Source organism: Zingiber officinale, chromosome 1B, assembly GCF_018446385.1.
Source record: "Zingiber officinale cultivar Zhangliang chromosome 1B, Zo_v1.1, whole genome shotgun sequence".
NCBI classification, from domain to species: Eukaryota; Viridiplantae; Streptophyta; class Magnoliopsida; order Zingiberales; family Zingiberaceae; genus Zingiber; species Zingiber officinale.
In genome coordinates, this window is record NC_055986.1 from 121,626,892 (window position 1) to 121,648,367 (window position 21,476).

At 40.3% G+C, this 21,476-nt stretch overlaps 1 protein-coding gene across 2 annotated transcripts; it reads right to left on the reverse strand.

Annotated features, from left to right (window-relative positions):
* Positions 1-19,006: 19,006 nt before the first annotated feature.
* LOC121992849 lies at positions 19,007-21,158 on the reverse strand. 2 transcript variants are annotated; one of them, XM_042547563.1, is made up of 4 exons: positions 20,753-21,158; positions 20,548-20,632; positions 20,223-20,373; positions 19,007-19,407 (listed from the first exon to the last, which is right to left on the reverse strand). In XM_042547563.1, exons 1-4 carry the CDS (start codon positions 20,864-20,866, stop codon positions 19,314-19,316), a joined length of 444 nt encoding a protein of 147 aa, XP_042403497.1. In that variant the 5' UTR covers positions 20,867-21,158; the 3' UTR covers positions 19,007-19,313. The 2 variants fall into 2 exon arrangements, with proteins under 2 accessions (XP_042403497.1, XP_042403419.1); XM_042547485.1 differs by having other exon boundaries at positions 20,223-20,376; positions 20,753-21,152.
* Positions 21,159-21,476: the final 318 nt, after the last annotated feature.

The following is a 21,476-nucleotide window of genomic DNA, read 5'->3' on the forward strand; positions in this document are numbered from 1 at the left end:
TGAAGCTCTAGGAACTTCTCCCAGATCTCTTTAGCGGAGTCATAGGTGTCGATCTGGTTGACTTCTTGCAGTGGTAATACGGTTAGCAGATGGAATTTTGCTTTTTTGTTTGCCACAAAGTTGGGTTACTCCTTCTTGCTCCACAAGTGCTCTTATTTTTCAGCTCCGTGTTGATCTTTGGGTGAAACAAAACCATATTAAATAGTAAGCAATATATCGAAGTTTGTTTTAAAGATTACCTCCATTTTCTTTTTCCAGATCATGAAATCTCCCATGAACTTTAGTGGATGAATGTTTGCTCCAACCATCTCTTTACTACTTTAGTTGGTGGTTAGTCTTTCTGAGGTGGTTGAGCTTTGATACCACTTCTTAGTCTCATGCGACAGGCTAGAGAGTGGTGAATAACCCTACAAGTTAGATTTAAAGATGATCTTTTGCTTTCTTATTAACAAATAAAACACACATTAGTTAATAAAAACAAATGCATAAAAATGAAATAAGAGACTAGAGATTACTTGATTTTCAACTAGATAGCTACTAGTCCAAGAACTATGTAAAAGCACTAAAAAGACTCCTTCAAGCAAAGCATCGGAGGCGGAGTTGCCTCTTACAGAAGTTAAAGCACGAACAAAAAATTATAGAATTCAGAAGTTTAGATCGAGTGTGTTATACTAAACTTCGAGGATCAGGGCTCTATTTATAGCCCACTGGTTGAACTAGCCATTTGTTGACATGACAGCTTCTGGGGCGCCTAGACTCGGTCCAGGCGCTTGGACATGGTCTCCTTGATCCATGCTACAATGGTTATTTATCAATGAAGTTATCGCCATATGGGCACTTGGATCGGTCTGGGCGCCTAGAGTCTTGCTGATGTGGACTCCAGTCTGATCCTCACTACAACGGGCACCGGACATCCTAAGCGCTTAGATCCAGTCCGGACGTCTGGACTTGGTCCAAGTGCTTGGACACAGTCAACTCTATTGGTGCAATATCCCTCGGTCAGGGTTGACCAAGTTTACTAAACTTGAGTTGGCTCAAGCTTAAGTCTTGATGTGTGAGTTTCGATGTTTGACAATATATGGAGATTGCAGGTGTAATCGTCCGATCGGGGAGATTTTGGTGCAATTCCCTTCTGGTCAAAGATTGACCAAGTTTGATGTGAAGAAGAGTCAAGTATATCAAGGTTAACTGGCTACTTGACTGGGACAGTCCTAACTGAAGGTTAGGCAAAGGCAAGTCCAACGGGAAGGTTGGCAGAAGTAAAAATCCAAGTGGGTCAGTGTTGATCAGACACTTGGTGATGAAAGTCCTAGTGAGTGTAGCCGGACAGTGGAAAAATCCTGGTGAGTGAAGCCAAGTGAAAATCTTAGTGAGTGAAGTTAGGTGAAAGTCCTAGTGAGTGAAGCCAGGTAGGTGAAAGTCCCGGTGAGTGAGGCTAGGTGAAAGTCCTGATGGGTGAAGCCATGCAGGTGAAAGTCCTGGTGAGTGAAGCCGGGCAATGGAAAAATCCTGGTGAGTGAAGCCAAGTGAAAATCATAGTGAGTGAAGTTAGGTGAACGTCTTGGTGAGTGAAGTCAGGCGGGTGAAAGCCCTGGTGAGTGAAGCCAGGCAAATAGAAAGTCCTGGTGAGTGAAGCTAAGCAGATGAAAAGTCCTAGTGAGTGAAGCCAGGCAAATAGAAAGACCTGATGAGTGATGCCAGGTACGTGAAAATCTAGATGGGTCAAGGTTGACCGGACACCAGGTGTTGGGAAGTCCAAGTAAGTCAAAGGTGTGACAGGATACTTGGCACAAGGAAATCCACATTGGTCAAGGATGACAGAACATCTAGTGGAAGGAAGTCCAAGTGGGTCATGGAGGACAGGACACTTGGCATGAGATGGTAAGTCCAAGTGGGTTAAGGTTGACCGGTCACTTGGAACGAGGAGAAAAGTCCAAGTGGGTCAAAGGATTGACCGGACACTTAGTGAAGAAGTCCCTATTGGGATCAATTTGTAGCTAGAGGAGGGTGAATAGCTCATCACACTTCTTTGTCTTGCTTCGTTATGATAAAATGCAGCGGAATGAACCACGAAGCACACTTACAACATTGACACGAAGGATTTACTTGGTATCCACCTCAAGAAGAGGTAACTAATCCAAGGATCCACACACGACACACTCTCTAATATGAAAAACACTCCTTCTCGGTAACTATCTGAGGTGGAGAAATCTCGTACAAGACTCACACAACAAGATACAACACCGCAAGAAGAAAATACAAGAATGAAAATGAAAAACCCTCTTCTTGCTTGACCTTGTTGATGAAGACGCCTCTGGACCCTTTAGAAAGTGCAACAACACTTCTCTTCCAAGCTCTCATTCTGGCGGTGAGTAGTAGTGAAGGATCGTGTAAGTGCTCTGGAGAAGAAAGCTCACCACAGCTTTATACACGACGCTCCTAGGGCTCCCAATCGATTGCCACGTGAGATTTGCATCATCCCAGCCGTCCGTCCCTCATTACCTGCACAATGATCATATCCCAATCGATTGGTCAATCGATTGGGGAGGCTTAAATCGATCGGTTGATCGATTCAGAGCACCTCTGTTCTCTCGCTTGAAAAGCCTGAATCGATCAGTCGATCGATTCAGCCTTCCTCGCGTCACGCAAGTTTTCCAACCCCCAATCGATTGGCGATGCTCAATGGATCGGCTAATCGATGGGGAAAGCTTCTGTGCTCACAATTTAGGCTCTCAATAGATCAACTGATTGATTGGCCTGCTATTTATCACAGCACTCTTCCAATCGATCGGCTGATCGATTAGGCTTCTGTCTAATCGATCGGCTGATCAATTAACCACCCTTGACTTGCTTAACTCAAACTCAAGAGTACCCAATTCCAACATCTAATCAACTGTGACTTGTTGGAACTCCTCATACCTAGCATCCGATCAACCTTGACCTACTAGGACTTCTTCACCAAGTGTTCAGTCAATCCTTTGACTTACTTGGACTTTTCTTCTTGTGCCAAGTGTCCGGTCAACCTTGACCCACTTGGACTTACCCTCTCATGCCAAGTGTTTGGTCCTCCATAACCCACTTGGACTTCCTTCCACCAGATGTCCGGTCACCCTTAACCCATCTGGATTTCTTTGTGTCAAGTATCCGGTCACTTCTTTAACCTGCTTGGACTTCCCAACACCAAGCGTCCGGTCAACCTTGACTCACCTGGATTTTCACGTGTCTGGCTTCACTCACTAGGACTTTCCATCTACCTAGCTTCACTCACCAGGACTTTCACCTAACTTCACTCACTAGGATTTTTCCACTGTCCGGCTTCACTCACCGAGACTTTCACCTGTCTGGCTTCACTCACCAGGACTTTCACCTAGTTTCACTCACTAGGATTTTTCCACTGCCCAGCTTCACTTCTGGTTATCCCTTGACCAGAGGAAAATTACACCAACAATCTCTCCAATCAGACGATTGCATCTATAATCTCCATATATTATCAAACATCAAAACTCAAACATCGAGACTCAAGCTTGAGCTAACTCAAGCTTAGTCAACCTGGTCAACCTTGACCTAGAGGATATTGCACCAACAATCTCTCCCTTTTTGATATTTGACAATACTTTTAAGTTAGGCTAATCCCATCGCCTCAACTTCCCTTCATTCTAAAGCATAAATGAGGGTTTCCTTCATTCTCTCCCTTTCCTAGAGGGTGATGTGCGTAGATTGTATACTCTTGTTTAGCATGTTTTGACGCATATTCACATATTTTGCACATGCTTTATCTATGCATTTTCGTACTTCCAGCTTTGCTTTTAGCATATTTACTCTTTTGTTCGGAGATCTGCTTTTGTGTATTTTCTGTACACAGGAGTCGATTTTGGAGAAGAATTAATGTCCGAGGCAAAAATTACAATGGATGAAGGAAGAGACTTGAGAGCGACACGGCCCTGACATGGGGGGTTACCCAGGCCGTGTGGTGATCACCACCCGTGTGGTTGCAGCAGAGGAGGAAGTGGCCATGGTCGTGTGAGCATCACACGGTCGTGCCAAGTTTTGAAGCCAACAGGAGCCAGGTCATGTATACCACACGGCCGTGCAAGCCCTCCAGAGCTGAAGCAGTACACGACCATGTAGATCTACATGGCCGTGCAATATTTCCAGAGGCCAAGGAAGCCCTGGCCGTGTCCCAGACATGACCGTGAAAGAGTTCCAGAGTCGGAGGCAGGACAGGCCGTGTAGATCTACACGGCCGTGCAAGGGGAGCAATGGCAGAGCATGCCACGGCTGTGTTTCACACACGGTCGTGTGAGTTGAGTAGAGAGGGGAGTAGCACAGGCCGTGTGAGCTTCACACGGCCGTGTCTCTGGGCCGTGGGGCGCCCAAACCCCTCTTCTATATAAAGTTTTATTCATGATTTGAAAGGGGATCTTCTCCCTTTTGGGGGGAGAGCAAGATTTGGATGATTCTTCTCTATCTTGGAGGAATTTTCTGGCGATTCAAGGGCAGATTCTTCAACGTATCGACTCCGGAATCGAGGATTGAATCCGAAGACCGTTCTTCATCGTAGATAAGCTTTCTTTCTCTCATTTCTTGGATTTGGGGATCAAGAATGCTTGTAATCTTCTTCTTTTCAGTTTTCCTTCCTCGTTCTATGGATTAGATCTCTTTGTTCTAGGATGGAGGGAGTATTTGTAAGTTGAATTGATGTAAAACTCTTGTGGATTTGCTAATTTTCTATTTCTATGATTTTGTCCTGTTTGTAACTATTCAATCTTGTATGGATTGTTGTGATTTGGACCTAATTCTCATTCTTGATTGAATGTTTGATTACCTTGTGGATCTTGTAGAGATAATCTCTCATCTGATTTTTCGAGGGATGTTTGCGACAGACAAATCCGTGTAAGGATGTTTGAGGGATGATCGTGAGGGTGAAATAGGGTTATTCAAGGGGATAGGATAGATTGTATGCATTCATATTTTATATCTTGATGCGGTTGAGGAGTGATGAATTCTTATGTTGAATATCCGAGGGACGCACGTGACAGGCAAGCCCGTGTAAGGACAACATAGATTCATTTCTAATCGATCACATTTAGGTATATATTTCAGTCCTAGGCCGGTTGTTTATTGCAAGAGAGAACCGACAACCTTCTACAAATGATGGGCAATTGAGGAATAAGATTTGATAGATCATTTACATTGATTAACCTTACAAAGAAACCAAATCTCCTAGAACATCCATTTATCACAACCCTTATTCTTGTTTCTATTTCTTTTATTTCTATGGTTGCTTTTCATTTGTTGCACTTAGTTTCTAAAAATCAATTGATAAGTTGTTTAGCTAATTCACGTTGATAAATCTTTAACGGTTATTCTAGTCCCTGTGGATACAATATCTTTTATTATTACTTACGACATTTCCGTACACTTGCAGAACGTTAACAAGTTTTTTTGGCGCCGTTGCCAGGGATTACGTTATAACATTAGAGATTATCAATTAAGTTAGACTAAACATAACTTTTCTTTTCATTAGCATAATTGTAACTAATCTTTAGAATTCTGTTTTCATAGTTTTTGCATATCTTTCTACAATTCATTTTGTTGTAATTCTAATTCTAATTCTAATTCTGCATTCTTGATTTCTAGCAATCTAATCTAGTTTTCTCTATTTTCCTTTTGATCTAACTTTTCTCTTTCTTTCTTCTTTTCTTTTGAATAAATATATTTTGCAATCTTGTTCTTGTGTATGCGAAGAGCTAACTTTACAGGAGAATTTCTTCCTCTAGACCCAGAAGTAGATAGAACATTTCATAGAAGAAAAATTCTGCAAAGACAACAAATAGAACAAGAACATTCTAGCATGGCTAATAGACCACTAAAGGATTATGCAGTACCTTATGCTAGGGGTTTTCGATCTAGTATTTCAAGACCTTCTGTTGAAGTAAATAATTTTGATATCAAACCGGCTATTATTTCTATGGTGCAGCAAAATCAGTTTGGTGGAGGACCGCATGAAGACCCAAATCAACATTTAGAGGTCTTCTATGAGATATGCGGCACAATGAAGATGAATGGTATTCCTTCTGAAGCAGTGCGTTTATTGTTATTTGGGTTTTCTTTAAGAGATAGAGCTAAGCAATGGCTAAACTCTTTAGCTCCAAATAGCATCACCACATGGGAGCAATGCGAGCAACAATTTTTGGATAAATTCTATCCACCTAGTAAAATGGCTCATATGAGGAATCTCATTGCAAGTTTTAAACAAGCTGACTCAGAATCTTTATTTGAAGCTTATGATAGATATAACAATATGCTCAGACAATGCCCATATCATGGATTGGAGAGGTGGTTAGTGTTGCACACATTCTATAATGGCATTAATTATCATACCAAGGTGTCCTTTGATTCAGCTGCTGGAGTGGCACTCATGAACAAAAGTTTAGATGAAGCTGAGGATATAATTGAAAGTGTAGCACAAAATCATCATCAATGGGCAAATGAGAGAAGTGGTGGCTATTCTTATTCAAACTCAACTAAAGCATCAGGGAAATTTGATGTAGATGCAGTCACCCTAATGTCTGCAAAATTGGATGCTCTTACAAAGAAATTAGAAAGTACGGGGACTAATTCAAATATGGTCAATGCCATTGTATCTACTTGTGAAGTATGTGGGAGTACTGATCACTCTAGTGACTCATGTCCTTTGGGAGTTATTTCTGTACAAATCAATCAATTAGAGCAATGTGATGCAATCATGGGTTTCAACGAGAGGCAGAACAACCCATACTCAAATACATACAACCCTGGGTGGAAAAGTCATCCTAATTTTTCTTATAGAAATAATCAAGAGAAAGGACCACCTATGGGGGCAAGACTTAATTTCCAATCTGGGCATCAGAATTTTCAGCAACAACAATCTTCTCAAGGCTATCAGTTTTCTAAGATTGAAAAGATGCTTGAGAAAATTATCTCTAATCAAAACGAAATGAAGCAAGACATTTTGAAGTTGACTCAGAGAATGGATAATTCTAAAAAATATCAAAAGATCCAAGATAGCCAAATTGCCTAGCTAACCTCATCATCTTCAAGAGCACCAGGGCAATGTCTTGGAAAACTTGATGTAAATCCAATAGAGCATTGCAATCAAATTGAACTTAGGAGTAGACAGACCTTGGGAGATTCCCAAGTGACTGCTCCAAAAGGGATGAACTTTGAAGAAGAGCTTTCTCCTTCAACACAAGAACCTATTCAGGTTCAAGAAGAAGAGGAGAGTACCTCTAAGGTTGAAAAGACTCTTCCACTTTACCCACAAGGTCAAGTAGTCCCTTTTCCTCAAAGACTTGTCATGCTCAAGAAGGATGAAGAGTTTGGCAAATTCTTGGAGAAAGTCAAAGAAATATGTGTTGAAGTACCTCTTATTGATGCAATATTACAAATGCCTAAGTTTACCAAATTCTTGAAGGACATCATGTCTAGCAAAAGAAGAAGAGGAGATATAGAGACCATAGCACTTACGAAGGAATGTAGTGCTCTTTTTGAAAAGAATATTTCCCCAAAGCTAAAGGATCCAGGAAGCTTTTATATTCCTTGCAACATAGGAGCTGAATTCATTGAGAAAGCTTTTTATGATTTGGGGGCAAGTGTTAGCCTCATTCCTTATTCCATTTGTAATAAATTAGGTCTCAAAAACTTTAAACTTACTACTATGGTACTGCAACTAGCTGATCATTCCTGCAGGTACCCTATGGGTATTGTTGAAGACGTGCCAGTAGAGGTAGGTGGGAGCATAATTTCCATAGATTTTGTTGTGTTAGACAGAGGAGGATCCGAAAATTCTTATCATATTGGGAAGATCATTCCTTGCTACAGCAGGAGCTATTATAGATGTTAAAAATCATAAACTTTCTTTGGTAATTGGTAAGGAACGGTTGGAATATGATCTATCTAATGCCTCTAACCATGTCTCTTCTCTTTTAAATGCTTGTAGCAGGGCAAGCATTTACAAACTTGAGGAATGGAATTTCCACCCTCATGGGAGGCCACCAAATGAAGAGAACAATGTGGTGGAAGATGTTGGGAGAAGGCCTCCCAACAAAAATGAAAAATATGTCTGCCCTCCTAGGGCAAGAAAAAGAGAAGAATGATTAATCATTTTGGTCGAGCTAAAGACCTTAAACAAACGCTTCTTGGGAGGCAACCCAAGGGTTCTTTTAGTTAGTGCATTTTGTGTTTCTATTTTTCATTGGTAGTGTTTTTATTTTGTTTTCGCTTTGATTTCAGGTTGAAATTTCACTTCCATGAGCTGGTCATGACTTCTTCATGGGCATGGAAGTGTTGGAGAAGCAAGGAAGGAGAAAAATCATCATTTGGAGCAAAACAAAGTTTGGTCGTGTGCTATACACGGCCAGACTTATGCTGCAGAAAAGGGGGGGTGCTAGGGATGTGTCTCACACACGGCCGTGTAGGATCTCCAAAGAAGCAAACAAGCCCGGCCGTGTCTCACACACGACCGTGTGAAGATCTAGCGAAAGAATACGCATTGGTCGTGTCATCCAATACGCCCATACGAAGCCTTCCAAGGAGGAGAAGGAAGAAGCCGTGTCTCGCACACGGTCGTGCGAGCTAAACTGACAAGGAGATAGTTGTGGCCGTGCCAATTGGCACGACCGTGTGAGCCAACCCGAGAGGGAGAAGGGAGAGGCCGTGTAGATCTACACGGCCCGTGTGGAGTGGAGCTGTTCAAGTTGTGTCCCCTATACACGGCCGGATCCAAGTCGTGTCTGCCACACACCCCCTTCACCTCCACACCTTTTTCTCTCTCAAACTCCTCTCTTCTTCAATCTTTCTCCTAAACCTTCTCAGATCTAGATCTCAAACTATTCTTTCTCCACAAACTTCATCAAGATCTAGACTTTTCCCTTCTCATATATCAGGGATCTACAACTCCTCATCCAAAGATCTTGTTCTCCAAGACTTAATCCTTCAAGATCTAACCTCTCCAACCAAGAACAGTACCTCCCCCACTTAATCTTGATAGTATGTCCAATATTTTAAAGAGACTTCGCAAGGGGAGTGGAGGATCAAGCGGAGGAAAGGAACCAACAAGGGAAAAAGGAAAACAATCAGCAAAAGGCAAGGGGAAGAGGACCGCACGCGACGAAGGTAATGACAATGAATTCAATATCATTTTTAGAAATGAAGATCATAAATCTAGATATGAAATTCTTTTTAATAGAAAGATTATGTACACACGATATATGGACCCAACTATTTTAGACATACTCAGGATTAGAGAAGATGTAGATTGGATGATTGGGGTTTTAGATTGGAGCAATAGTATGTACACACATCTACCTACGTATCCTCGCATTGTTCTAGAATTTTTGAGTTTATTAGATGTCCACTTTGCCAATAAAGATGATTATGTTGGAAAATTTTCTTTTAGACTTATGAATAAAGAGTTTCAATGGGTGTTTAGTGATTTCAATAATTGTTATGGATTGTCTACCGGTAACTCTCGCAGGTTTGATTCTAGGTTTAATTGGAATCAATTTTGGAGTTCGATCACTGGATTAGAACAACCTTATGAGCCCTCTAGAGCTAAGGTTTCTCACATGTAAAACCCCGTTTTTAGATACCTACATCGAGTTATGAGTAAAACTATTTTTGGTAGAGGGGAAAGTGATGGAGTCATCAAGAAAGTAGAGCTTTACACTTTGTGGGCTATGTTACATAAGGTTGGTTTCGATTCAGGTTTTCATTTTTTACAACCCCTAGTGAGAGCTGGGAGGGCATCCTCGGGGTCAATTGTTTTTGGTGGTTTGATTACTTAAATATCTATTAATTTGGAGCTTAATTTAGATGGGTTGGAAGTCATTCATGACAATGACATGATAGACATTGATGCATGTCTTGCTATGAAAATAATCTGTCGAGATGAGAATGATTTTGCATTTCCGAGGACGAATGGTTTTCCTTTACCTCTTCTTTGTCCCGAACGAACTTCTATTCGCAACCTTACTAATTGGATAATTACTGATCTAGACCCCGAGAACGCCCCTTCTATATCTGGAGATACAGAGCCACACCTTGAGCCCTCATCATCTAGACACCCGCAGCCCTTCGAACATCCAGATCCTGCTAGGCACTCTTTTGCCTATGGTGCGGGTTCTTCCAGATTTGATTTTTCTGATTTACGTTCATCTCTGGACTCACTTCATGAGAAGCAAAATGTCCGACGAACAATGTTGGAGGGTCGCTTCTCTTTATCAGATGACCAGTTTAGAGAAGTACAAAATCACTTTCAATTTACGAGGAACTTTTAAGGTCAAATGGCTGAATTTGTTCAGGACTATGATATTGATCAAGCTATAATGAGGGATTTTATGCAGGGCATGAGTATTACTAGCCAACAAATAGATGCTCTTTATGAATATCATAGATTCCTAGGTGAAATCCCTGGTTTTCCTAGTTTTCCTATTGGAGAACGACGTAGGCCTCCTTTCCCTCCTCCACCACCTCCTCCACCATATTGATTTCATCGGGACGATGAAAAGTTTAAGTCTGGGGGGGTGGTTTGCAAACCTGAAATTTTTTTGCATTTTTTTTGTTTTGTTCTGCAGTTTATTTTGTTTTGCATTTGTTCTTGTTTTGCTTGGTTTGTTTTTGATAGTCACTTGATGGTCTTTTGAAAAATCTTGTGGCATACATATTAAGAACATCAAACTTCACTTATATGCTTTCTTGTCTTCAAGTGAAAATGTTAGCACGTTCATTATCTTGATTCATGATGTTGCAAATGATGCTAGTAGTATGCTTAGTGTATTTTTTTTTCTCTATCTTGGGTAGCATGATATAAGCTAAGTATCATATGGAGATAGGTTTTAGTTTTGGCTTGACCTTAAGGATCTTACCTTCATTTCACTATACTTGAGCTTGGATTGTTGATATCATTGAAATAATCATGATTCATCTTGTTTATTTAGTACTTGGTTTCCATGATGATTTCTCAAACTTCATTTTGGTTACTGGATGTGACTCAAATCATGTAAGCTCATTTGAAAAACTCAAAATATCACAACATTTGTGCTAAAAGTACATTTGTGAATAAGATTTACACAATGCAAATACTTATGAAAAAAAAAGCGTGGAAAAAAATGAAAAAAAAATGAATAAGGGATATAAAAAATAGTTATCGTGAGTGAAATCTAGCAAGTCACCCCTTTGAGACCGAGTTAGGTTACTGGGAAAATGACTGCTTAGTTTCTCTTGAGATTAAGCACGCCTTTGAGACCTTGGGTTGATTGAGAAATATGAACCAAGTGTGTGACATGTAAGTGTCTATCATCGGTTACGTGCCTATTACTGGAGACATTAGGAACTCAAATTTGATGACGACTTGACTAGGACAAAGATTGAAACTTGAAGGGTTTTGAGTTACTTATTGCACTGTGCACAAGATACTTATGCTTGAGTCATTCTTGACTTGTTTTCCATGATCATGCTTGTTAATGAAACTTTTTGATAGAGTTAAGAAGATGCATTAGGGATATGAGTGTGTTGTAGAACATATGAATTTAGATTGCAACATTTTTGCTTGAGGACAAGCAAAAGTTTAAGTTTGGGGGTGTGATGTGCGTAGATTGTATACTCTTGTTTAGCATGTTTTGACGCAATTCACATATTTTGCACATGCTTTATCTATGCATTTTAGTACTTCCAGCTTTGCTTTTAGCATATTTACTCTTTTTGTTCGGAGATCTGTTTTTGTGCATTTTTTGTACACAGGAGTCGATTTTGGAGAAGAATTAATGTCCGAGGCAAAAATTACAATGGATGAAGGAAGAGACTTGAGTGCCACACGACCCTGACATGGGGGGTTACCCAGGCCGTGAGGTGATCACCACCCATGTGGTTGCAGCAGAGGAGGAAGTGGCCATGGTCGTGTGAGCATCACACGGTCATGCCAAGTTTTGAAGCCAACAGGAGCTAGGCCGTGTACACCACACGGCCGTGCAAGCCCTCCAGAGCTGAAGCAGTACACGGTCGTGTAGATCTACACGGTCGTGCAACATTTCTAGAGGCTAAGGAAGCCCTGGCCGTGTCCCAGACACGGCCGTGAAAGAGTTCCAGAGTCGGAGGCAGGGCAGGCCGTGTAGATCTACACGGCTGTGCAAGGGGAGCAGTGGCAGAGCATGCCACGGTCGTGTTTCACACACGGCCGTGTGAGTTGAGCAGAGAGGGGAGTAGCACAGGCCATGTGAGCTTCACACGGCCGTGTCTCGGGGTCGTATGACGCCCAAACCCCTCTTTTATATAAAGCATTCTTCATGATTTGAAAGGGGATCTTCTCCCTTTTGGGGGGAGAGTAAGATTTGTGCGATTCCTCTCCATCTTGGAGGGATTTTCTGGCGATTCAAGGGCAGATTCTTCAACGTATCGACTCCGGAATCGAGGATTAGATCCGAAGACCGTTCTTCATCGTAGATAAGCTTTCTTTCTCTCATTTCTTGGATTTGGGGATCAAGAATGCTTGTAATCTTCTTCTTTTCAATTTTCCTTCCTCGTTCTATGGATTATATCTCTTTGTTCTAGGATGGAGGGAGTATTTGTAAGTTGAATTGATGTAAAACTCTTGTGGATTTGCCAATTTCCTATTTCTATGATTTTATCCTGTTTGTACCTATTCAATCTTGTATGGATTGTTGTGATTTGGACCTAATTCCCATTCTTGATTGAATGTTTGAATACCTTGTGGATCTTGTAGAGATAATCTCTCATCCAATTTTTCGAGGGGCGTTCGTGACAGACAAGCCCGTGTAAGGACGTTTGAGGGATGATCTTGAGGGTGAAATAGGGTTATTCAAGGGGGTAGGATAGATTGTATACGTTCATATTTTATATCTTGATGCGGTTGAGGAGTGATGAATTCTTATGTTGATTATCTGAGGGACGCACGTGACAGGCAAGCCCGTGTAAGGATAACATAGATTCATTCCTAATTGATCACATTTAGGTATAGATTTCAGTTCTAGGCCAGTTGTTTATTGCAAGAGAGAACCGACAACCTTCTACAAATGATGGGTAGTTGAGGAATAAGATTTGATAGATCATTTACATTGATTAACCTTACAAAGAAATCAAAACTCTTAGAACATCCATTTATCATAGCCCTTATTCTTGTTTCTATTTCTTTTATTTCTATATTTGCTTTTCATTAGTTGCACTTAGTTTCTAAAAACCAATTGATAAGTTGTTTAGCTAATTCGCGTCGATAAATCTTTAGTGGTTATTCCAGTCCCTATGGATACGATATCTTTTATTATTACTTACGACATTTCTGTACACTTGCGGAACGTCAACAGAGGACAAACTCCCTCTTTAGGTAATGAAGTTCTAACTTAAACCCTACATTCTCCCCTTTTGGTACACATAAAAAACTCTCCCCTGAAGAGTTACTTAACGTTGTTCACAACCTCACATGTTGTTCATAACACGACAATGAAGGTCTCATACCCTTCATTATCTTCAATGCTCACCCTTGAACATTAACCATTTCACAATGCTCATCCCAGATCATTCATCATTCCAACAATGAAAGTCTCATACCCTTCATTGTATCCAATACTCACCCTTGAGCATTGATCCACTTCATAATTTTCATCCTAGAGCATCCACAACTCAACAATGAAGATATCCACTCTCCATTATTTTTCAATGCTCAACCTTGAGTATTAACTCTAACTAAGGTTAACCACCTTCCATGGTGTTTAAAAAATTAATTTTCATGTTTTTAAAGAGTAACTCTTTCTAAAGACATGCTCCAAACTTCTTTCATTGCACTAACAATGACTTGGAATCCCTAAACCATTAGGAAACCCAAAACTTGAAGTTTTGAGGTTTAAAAGATTCAATATTGAAACCAACCTCATCCTAAACTTCAATGTAGTGTTCCTTAACGATTTCTCCTTGTTTTCATCATGAAAACAACCCTTAAATGTATATAAATATATTCCAAGGGGTTAGGAGTGGTTAAAGAGACTAAAAATGACTTAAAGTGCTGAAATCAGACTTTTCCAGCCAAAATCATCCTTCTCAATTGATTGGGGTGGGACTGAATCGATTGCCACTTCTTTCAATCGATCGACTGATCGATTCCGTGAGCTTCTGTTCGTGGAGAAAGTACCTGAATCGATCCAGGTAGGAATGAATCGATCGGCTGATCAATTCAGTGAGCTTCTACTCACGGGAAACCTATCTCAATCGATTATTAAGACACTCCAATAGATTGGGTGATCGATTGAAGGTCTGATTTCCTGAAAGTGAATTTCAGCTGAAATTCAGAAATTCCCTAAACATTCGATAAAATTCTAAAAACTATGAAACTTCTAGTAGACATTATTTAGGGTATATACTATCATGGAAAAATAGTTTTCTAATAAAATACACCTTAATTTCAAAGATTGACATAAACTTGAAAACTCTTGAAAATTTTAATATTTTCTTCTAGTTTGTGTCTAACTTTTCAATGATGTTACTATCAAAAGATAGCCTTCACCAAAGTATATTTAAAATTATTTTCAAAAATAATTTTCAACCATGTTCTTTGGGCTCAATGCCATGACTTGTACATTAGCTTTCCCAATGATTGGAGTATACATAACTATGTGTTTTGATGAAATCAAAACTCAAATAGATGCACTAAACCAACATCTTGAGTTTTGTTCATCATCCTAACATCTCACTTGTATCTAATGTGCACTAAAACACATACAAGTCACCTTATAGTTCTTGTGAGATGTAGATTTTGGTTTAGCCCTAAACTAGGGATCATGCATATCTATCTAGGTATTTTAATTCATGTACATCCACCTAGGATGACACTTGTTAGTAAATGTCATTGTCCTTAATTATACAGAATTTAAAATGATGCATGATGAGTTATGGCATATATAAAAAAGAATAATTTTCTAAAGAAAATATACTATTGCTACATGATGTATGTATGACATGACATGGTATTTTTATTTATTTTCCATAATAAGCATGAATGTAAAATATGATGTCATGGCATATGATAAGCAATCAAAGCATGGTAGTTTAGCATAAATAAAATATATCTAGATAATTTATCTAAGTATCCTTAATCCTTAGCTAAATTAAAATCTAATCCTTAATTGCCCATATTTTCTCATAAAAATGTCAAAACCCAACTTGACATTTCTTTTACTCTTAGTTGGTTGTGTCAATTTAAATCAAGTGTAATTATTCAAATTTTGGCACATTTTACTCTTCCAAAGAGTAACTGATTAATCCTTTTCATTTCCAAATGTTAACAAAAACCTTGAAAATGCCTCCAAATGCCAACTTTATCAAGATTGGGTTAACCATCCTACCTATTTAGAGTTGACACTCTCTAACCCATCTAGGGCGTAAAGAATATGCTCTTAGGAACCCAGAACCTATTTGTGCTCCTTGGATATTCTAGGTACTCACTAGGGATGACTTCCCTAGATACCTTCCTAGTGACCTTCTTAGAAGCCTTAGTCACACTTGACTCACTTAGGTCAACTCTAGGGATTGTTTCCCTTGTGACCTTCTTGGTGACTTTCTTTGACTTCTTAGAAGTCTTAGTCACGTTGGTCTTGGTAAAAATACTTCTAGGGATAACTTTCCTTGTATCTTTGACTTGACCCTTGGACCTAGGGTTGGTTCCATGACTATTTGGAATCCTATGGTATGAAGCTACATCCTTCTTAGCTTTAGGTTTGTATCCCAAACCTTTATTACCATAGGATGACTCTTGTTTATCTAAACCTAGGTTTTATTTTTGGACCCTTATTTTTCATTTGCCAATTTTTAAGGGCTTTCTCTAATTTATCAAGTCTTAACCTTAAGACTTGATTTTCTTTCCATAAGTCTTCAAATTTTGATTTTTCATTAAATCCTTGATTTTTTCCTTTTCTTAGGCTTTAATCTAAAATTCTTAGAGTTATTGCCTAATTTGTTATCTACCTTTCTAACCCTAGGTGTGGTAGTCTTAGCATGATATGCTACATATTTGTCTTTAGCTCTATCATGCTTCCTATTTTCATGATAAATAGAATTGAAATGATATAAACTATTCCTAGCATACTTTTTATCACTACTTAAAGGAATAGGCTCAATAAATGATACTTTGGATTTGTTCTTGAGAGCTCCCCCTTGAGTTGAGCTTCCTCCCTTGACTTTGGCCAGTTTCTTCCCTTTAAGACATTGATTCCAGTAATGTCCTTTTTGATGACACAAGAAACACACAATGTGTTCCTTCCTCTTCTTTCTCACGTGGTTGACCTCCTTGGCCTTCTCCTTAGCCTTAAGTACCACTTAGCCCTTCTTCTTGGCTAATTTAGGATACTTACTCTTGTAGTGCCCTTTTTCCTTACACTCAAAGCATATAATGTGATTTTTATTATTTGAAATTGAAATAGTTATACCTTCTTTACTTGTAGAGGTGGCACATGATCCTCCATTTAATTTTTTTTATTTGTGGAGGTGGCACCATCTTCTTCTTCATTTGACTTGGAGGTAGAAAATTCTTCTTGCTTCGATGTCACTGAATGACACTCTCCCTCAATCCTAGAGATGGAGGCCTCTTTGTCTTCATCCTCTTGCACATGAAACAAAGAGTATGCTCCCTCTTTGCCCTTTTAGTTGCACTCCTTTGTGGAGGAAGTTTCTTGGACTTCTTCTTTAGAAGTTGAGCATCTCTCAACTTCGGAGTCCTCTTCATCTTGGTTTTGCTCCAATGAGTCGTCCGCTTTGAATTTCTCTTGATTTGGTGTAGTGGATGGTTCTTCATGAAGCTTGGCCAATTTGCTCCATAGTTCATTTGCATCCTTGTATTCTCTAATTTTGGAAATGATTATGCTTGGCAATAGACTAACCAATACTTTGGTTATCTTGTCATTCGCTTCACGCCTTTGAATTTGCTCCTTGTTCCATTTGCTTTTCTTGAGAATTTTGTCTTTCGAATTCTTTGGAGCTTCAAAGCCTTCCATGAGAGTAAACCATTTCTCTATTCCGTCATGAAGAAATTTTTAATTCCCGATTTCCAAGAAACAAAACTTGTAATTGTGAATGGTGGAGGCACCCTTGTGTCATATCCAAGTCCATCTTGGAATTCCATTTGAAGTTGAGCCTTTGATAAAGTCTTTGACTTTGTTGAGCTTGCTTCAACTTCTTCTCCCTCTAGCTCGTTGTCCTTTCCGGAGATGATTCCGGTGAAGAGCAACCTCACTCTGAAACCACTTGTTGGAATCGATTTGTAGCTAGAGGAGGGTGAACAGCTCGACGTGCTTCGTTGTCTTGCTTCGTGATGATGATATGCAGCGGAATAAACCATGAAACACACTTATAACGCTAACACGAAGGATTTACTTGGTATCCACCTCAAGAAGAGGTGACTAATCCAAGGATCCACACACGACACACTCTCCACTATGAAAAACACTCCTCGGTAACTACCAGAGGTGGAAAAACCTCGTACAAGAATCACACAACAAGATACAACACACGAAGAAGAAAAACAAGAATGAAAATGAAAAACCCTCTTCTTGCTTGACCTTGTTGATGAAGACACCTTTGGACCCTTTCGAAAGTACAACAACACTTCTCTTTCAAGTTCTCAGTTTGGCGGTGAGTAGTAGTGAAGGACCGTGTAAGCGCTCCGGAGAAGAAAGCTCGCCACAGCTTTATACTCGACGCTCCTAGAGCTCCCAATCGATTAGGCTTGCTCCCAATCGATTGGCACGTGAGATCCGTGCCATCACAACCGTCCATCACTCGCTACCTGTGCAATGGTCATATCCCAATCGATTGGGGAGTCTTGAATCGATCGGACGATCGATTTAGAGTGCCTCTGTGCTCTTGCTGGAAAAGCCTGAATCGATAGGTCGATCGATTCAGCCTTCCTCGCGTCACATGAGTTTTTGAACCCCCAATCGATCGTGATCGATTAGCGGTGCCCAATTGATCGGTTGATCGATTGGGGAAGCTTCTGTGCTCGCGATTTAGGCTCCCAATCGATTGGCCGATCGATTGAGCTGTTATTTATCATAGCACTCTCCCAATCGATCGACTGATCGATTGACCACCCTTGACTTGCTTAACTCAAGCTCAAGGGTCCCCAATTCCAACATTCGGTCAATCGTGACCTATTGGAACTCCTCATGCCTAGTATTTTTCATAGTGGAGAGCGTGTCATGTGTGGATCCTTGGATTAGTCACCTCTTCTTGAGGTGGATAATAAGTAAATCCTAGTGTTAGTATTGTGAGTCTTGTTTCAAGGTTATTCCGCTGCAAATCAACAACACCGAAGCAAGCAAACAAAGCGTGACGAGCTATTCACCCCCCCCTCCCTCTAGCTACAAATCGACCCTAACAAACTCAAGTTAACTTGTCCAGTCGCTTGAGTGATCTTCTAGCCATCCAGAGTTGAGATCACTCGAACCCAACTCTAGTCTTCTCTTCAAGCAGACTTCTCCCCGGCTTCTCGCCCTCAAAAGTGTCGTGTGCGGCCTTCTCGTCCGCCGATGTACTCTTCCATAGTACCTCATCCCTCGGATAATCTGAGCACTTCGACTCGCTTCCCGTATAATCATTCTCGTTAGTGACATTTTCCGCTCGATTTCTTGTATTCCTAAGTCCCTGCACTCTTAGATATAAAACATTAAATCATAGAGTCTAACTTAACTTGATTAATCGTATCAAAATCAATCAAACGTACTTACAATTTTCTTCTAGCTCAGAATATTCTCACGGTCAGTACTAGATGCATCTATCTAATGTCTCATCTTCTCTCATTTCAAATAAGATCATACTAAATGATAAACAAATAAAAAATAAATAAATAAATACAGAAGACACACTTCCACATTGTCCTCAGTTTTCTTTTTATCTCCCCAATATTAACCAGTAGATTAGTAGGGAATCGGGAAGCACCAACCGCGAATTTAAATCACTCACCGAAACATAACAAATTGAGTAGGCAATTCAATTGACATACAACTGAATTCAACACATGGCACATGCCTCTTTAAGTTCACACCTTTTTATGTATCTTGCTTACACGTTCAGGTAATCTCCTGTCTGCAAACCCTACATGCTCTTTCCTTATCTCGCGGGAGACGCCCACTCCTCGCGGGTCCGCAAGCAACTAGTGGAATAATATCACACATGTTTTCTGTGTTTATTCTTTATCCGCCAAAAAGAAAGAAAAAGGGAAACTTTTGGAGTGGTGAAGTGTGCCGCGAATGGTGGTGTGGAATCCTGAGGGCGCGTCACCTGGGATCGTCCTCGTCGGCGCTGGTGCCGGCGTTCATCCTGCTCATCGTGAGAGTGAAGTAGAGGAGTATCAGCGTCCCCATGCAAGACCTGCAGCAGTTTCCGAGTGATTACTGCTCACATTCTCATCTAATGGCAACTAATTTGATCTTACACCAAAGGCAAATGGTAGGGGTATATCTTAGTGTATGGATGGCACGATGATCTATCAATTAAAATTATGGATGCTTAGGCAATAGGTGTATTCATAGATATAATTTAAACAAGAATTTGGAAATCCACATGAGATTGGCTTTTTGAGTTGCGAGGCAAGAATTAATTTAATACTTAGGCTGCAAATATGCAGCCCCTCATGTGATGGTTGAATAAAAAATGTCAGTGGCACGATCAAACCTTGGACGACTAGCAAAAGATAGAGGGGTCTTCTCTTCTAATGATGAAATAAGAAGAAATTTCTAACAAACTGAGTATAAGCACTAGGTATTGAACATCTGAATGGTTAACTTGGGATTTTCTAATGTGATCATTGAATCAAATGGCTCAAAACCATCGTCATCATCCATAGCCGTGTGATCGGAAAGATCCGAAACGGGCTCCGCCCAACTACCGAGAACAGACACCTAACACCGCCACTCCCCAATTTAAAATGATTCGTTTTGTTTTAATTTATTAAGTTGATTTTAATTCAAATTGTTTACTAATTGTTCAAGTAGTGTAGGAATCATAATGACAGAGCATAATCCATTTAATCAAATTTAAAACGAGACTTCATAATGATGAACTAGGCCATTATGATTTCTCGGTCGAGTCCTTGTGAAGCTTCTAAACTAAAATTATCGAGTCGATCAATTGAAAAAGTAGAAAATACGATGCATAATAATAAAGCGAAGAAGAAAACAGCATACAAGGAAGCGAAGACCAAAAGCACTCTTCTGGGATCACGCCATGCAGCCGGCCGCCGCACGGTGGCAGCTCGTCTGTGTCTGTTTACGGCGGCCGCGGCATCGGCCTCCCTTTCGACGGCTACGTAGAGCGGCTTATCCTTCGCGCTGGACCCTTCTGAGGCTCGACAAAGACGTCAATTTTTATCGATGAATTCCAAAATATAAATCGTAAAAATTCTTAAATACACCCATGTACATATCAAACATATCGCAATCAAAACCGCGAAGCGACTTATTTCTAAGGTCGAGCGATGAAAGTAATCGAGGAACGAGAACGATGACTCACCTTCAGGGGCGACGGCGACTGCTTCTCCTCCGACGCCACCGCTTCTTGGTGGACCTCCTTTCCTCGACAGGCTCTTTATCATAGACTTCAATTAAGCAGAGACCAAAGAAGTGTCCCAAGTTGATTAGCTAATTGCATCCAAATATTTTGGAGAATAAAGCATAAAAAGAAGCGGAAAGAATTAAACAGAGAAGCCAAAACTTACTCTTGGAGTTGCTGGAGGACGGTCCGCTGCGGCGACGAGTTCCGCGACGTTGACAGACACAAAACCGTCGTCCGGCTTGTCGCCGTCGTTTCGTGGCGGCGGAATGGAATCCATCGCCTGATTCTGCAGCCTCTACTCTTCTGTGCTTGGCGAGAGAATCTTACTTGACGGATAGAAATTCCGGAGCCAGGCATGCAAATTAATAAAGTGGAGAACGCATGTGAACCTAGCGATAATAAATTAATTATGGCGACGACTTTTATGAGGAGTTGACCTGATTTAGATCAGAGTGGAACGGAGATGAAAGGAAAGGTACAAAGAAGACTTAAAAATCATCGACAATTAATCAAATCTACTATCTTTCGGATATGCCACGACAATTTCCCTTGTGAAGAAACTTAGGTTAGATTAAATTTTGATCAAGAGCCGATCCAATCTGACCCCATGTCCACCCCTATTATTTGAGGTGGATCGGTTTTGAGTAAGATCATGTTTGACTTCGATCGGCTTACTCTAACACAATTAAGGTCGATCAGCTGAGTTATCAGGATAAGCTTCTGACGCTTTAGGCCTATCCAGGATTAGTTTTGCACATTCTCAACAGGATCATTAACCGTGAGTAAAATTAATGAATACTCATTTTCTCTTTGGGAGAAATTAATGCTAGTAATCTATAATTCATGATGCCAAAGATAAGATAATAACAATAGGGTTAATCATCCTT

Excerpts from the sequence above, each read along its gene's own strand:
- LOC121992849 (XM_042547485.1), bottom strand. The coding sequence starts at position 20,866 with ATGGATTCCATTCCGCCGCCACGAAACGACGGCGACAAGCCGGACGAC. Across the intron at positions 20,633-20,752 it reads GTCCTCCAGCAACTCCAAGA|TCTATGATAAAGAGCCTGTC; the intron begins GTAAGTTTTGGC and ends GCTTAATTGAAG. Across the intron at positions 19,408-20,222 it reads CTTTTGGTCTTCGCTTCCTT|GTCTTGCATGGGGACGCTGA; the intron begins GTATGCTGTTTT and ends AAACTGCTGCAG.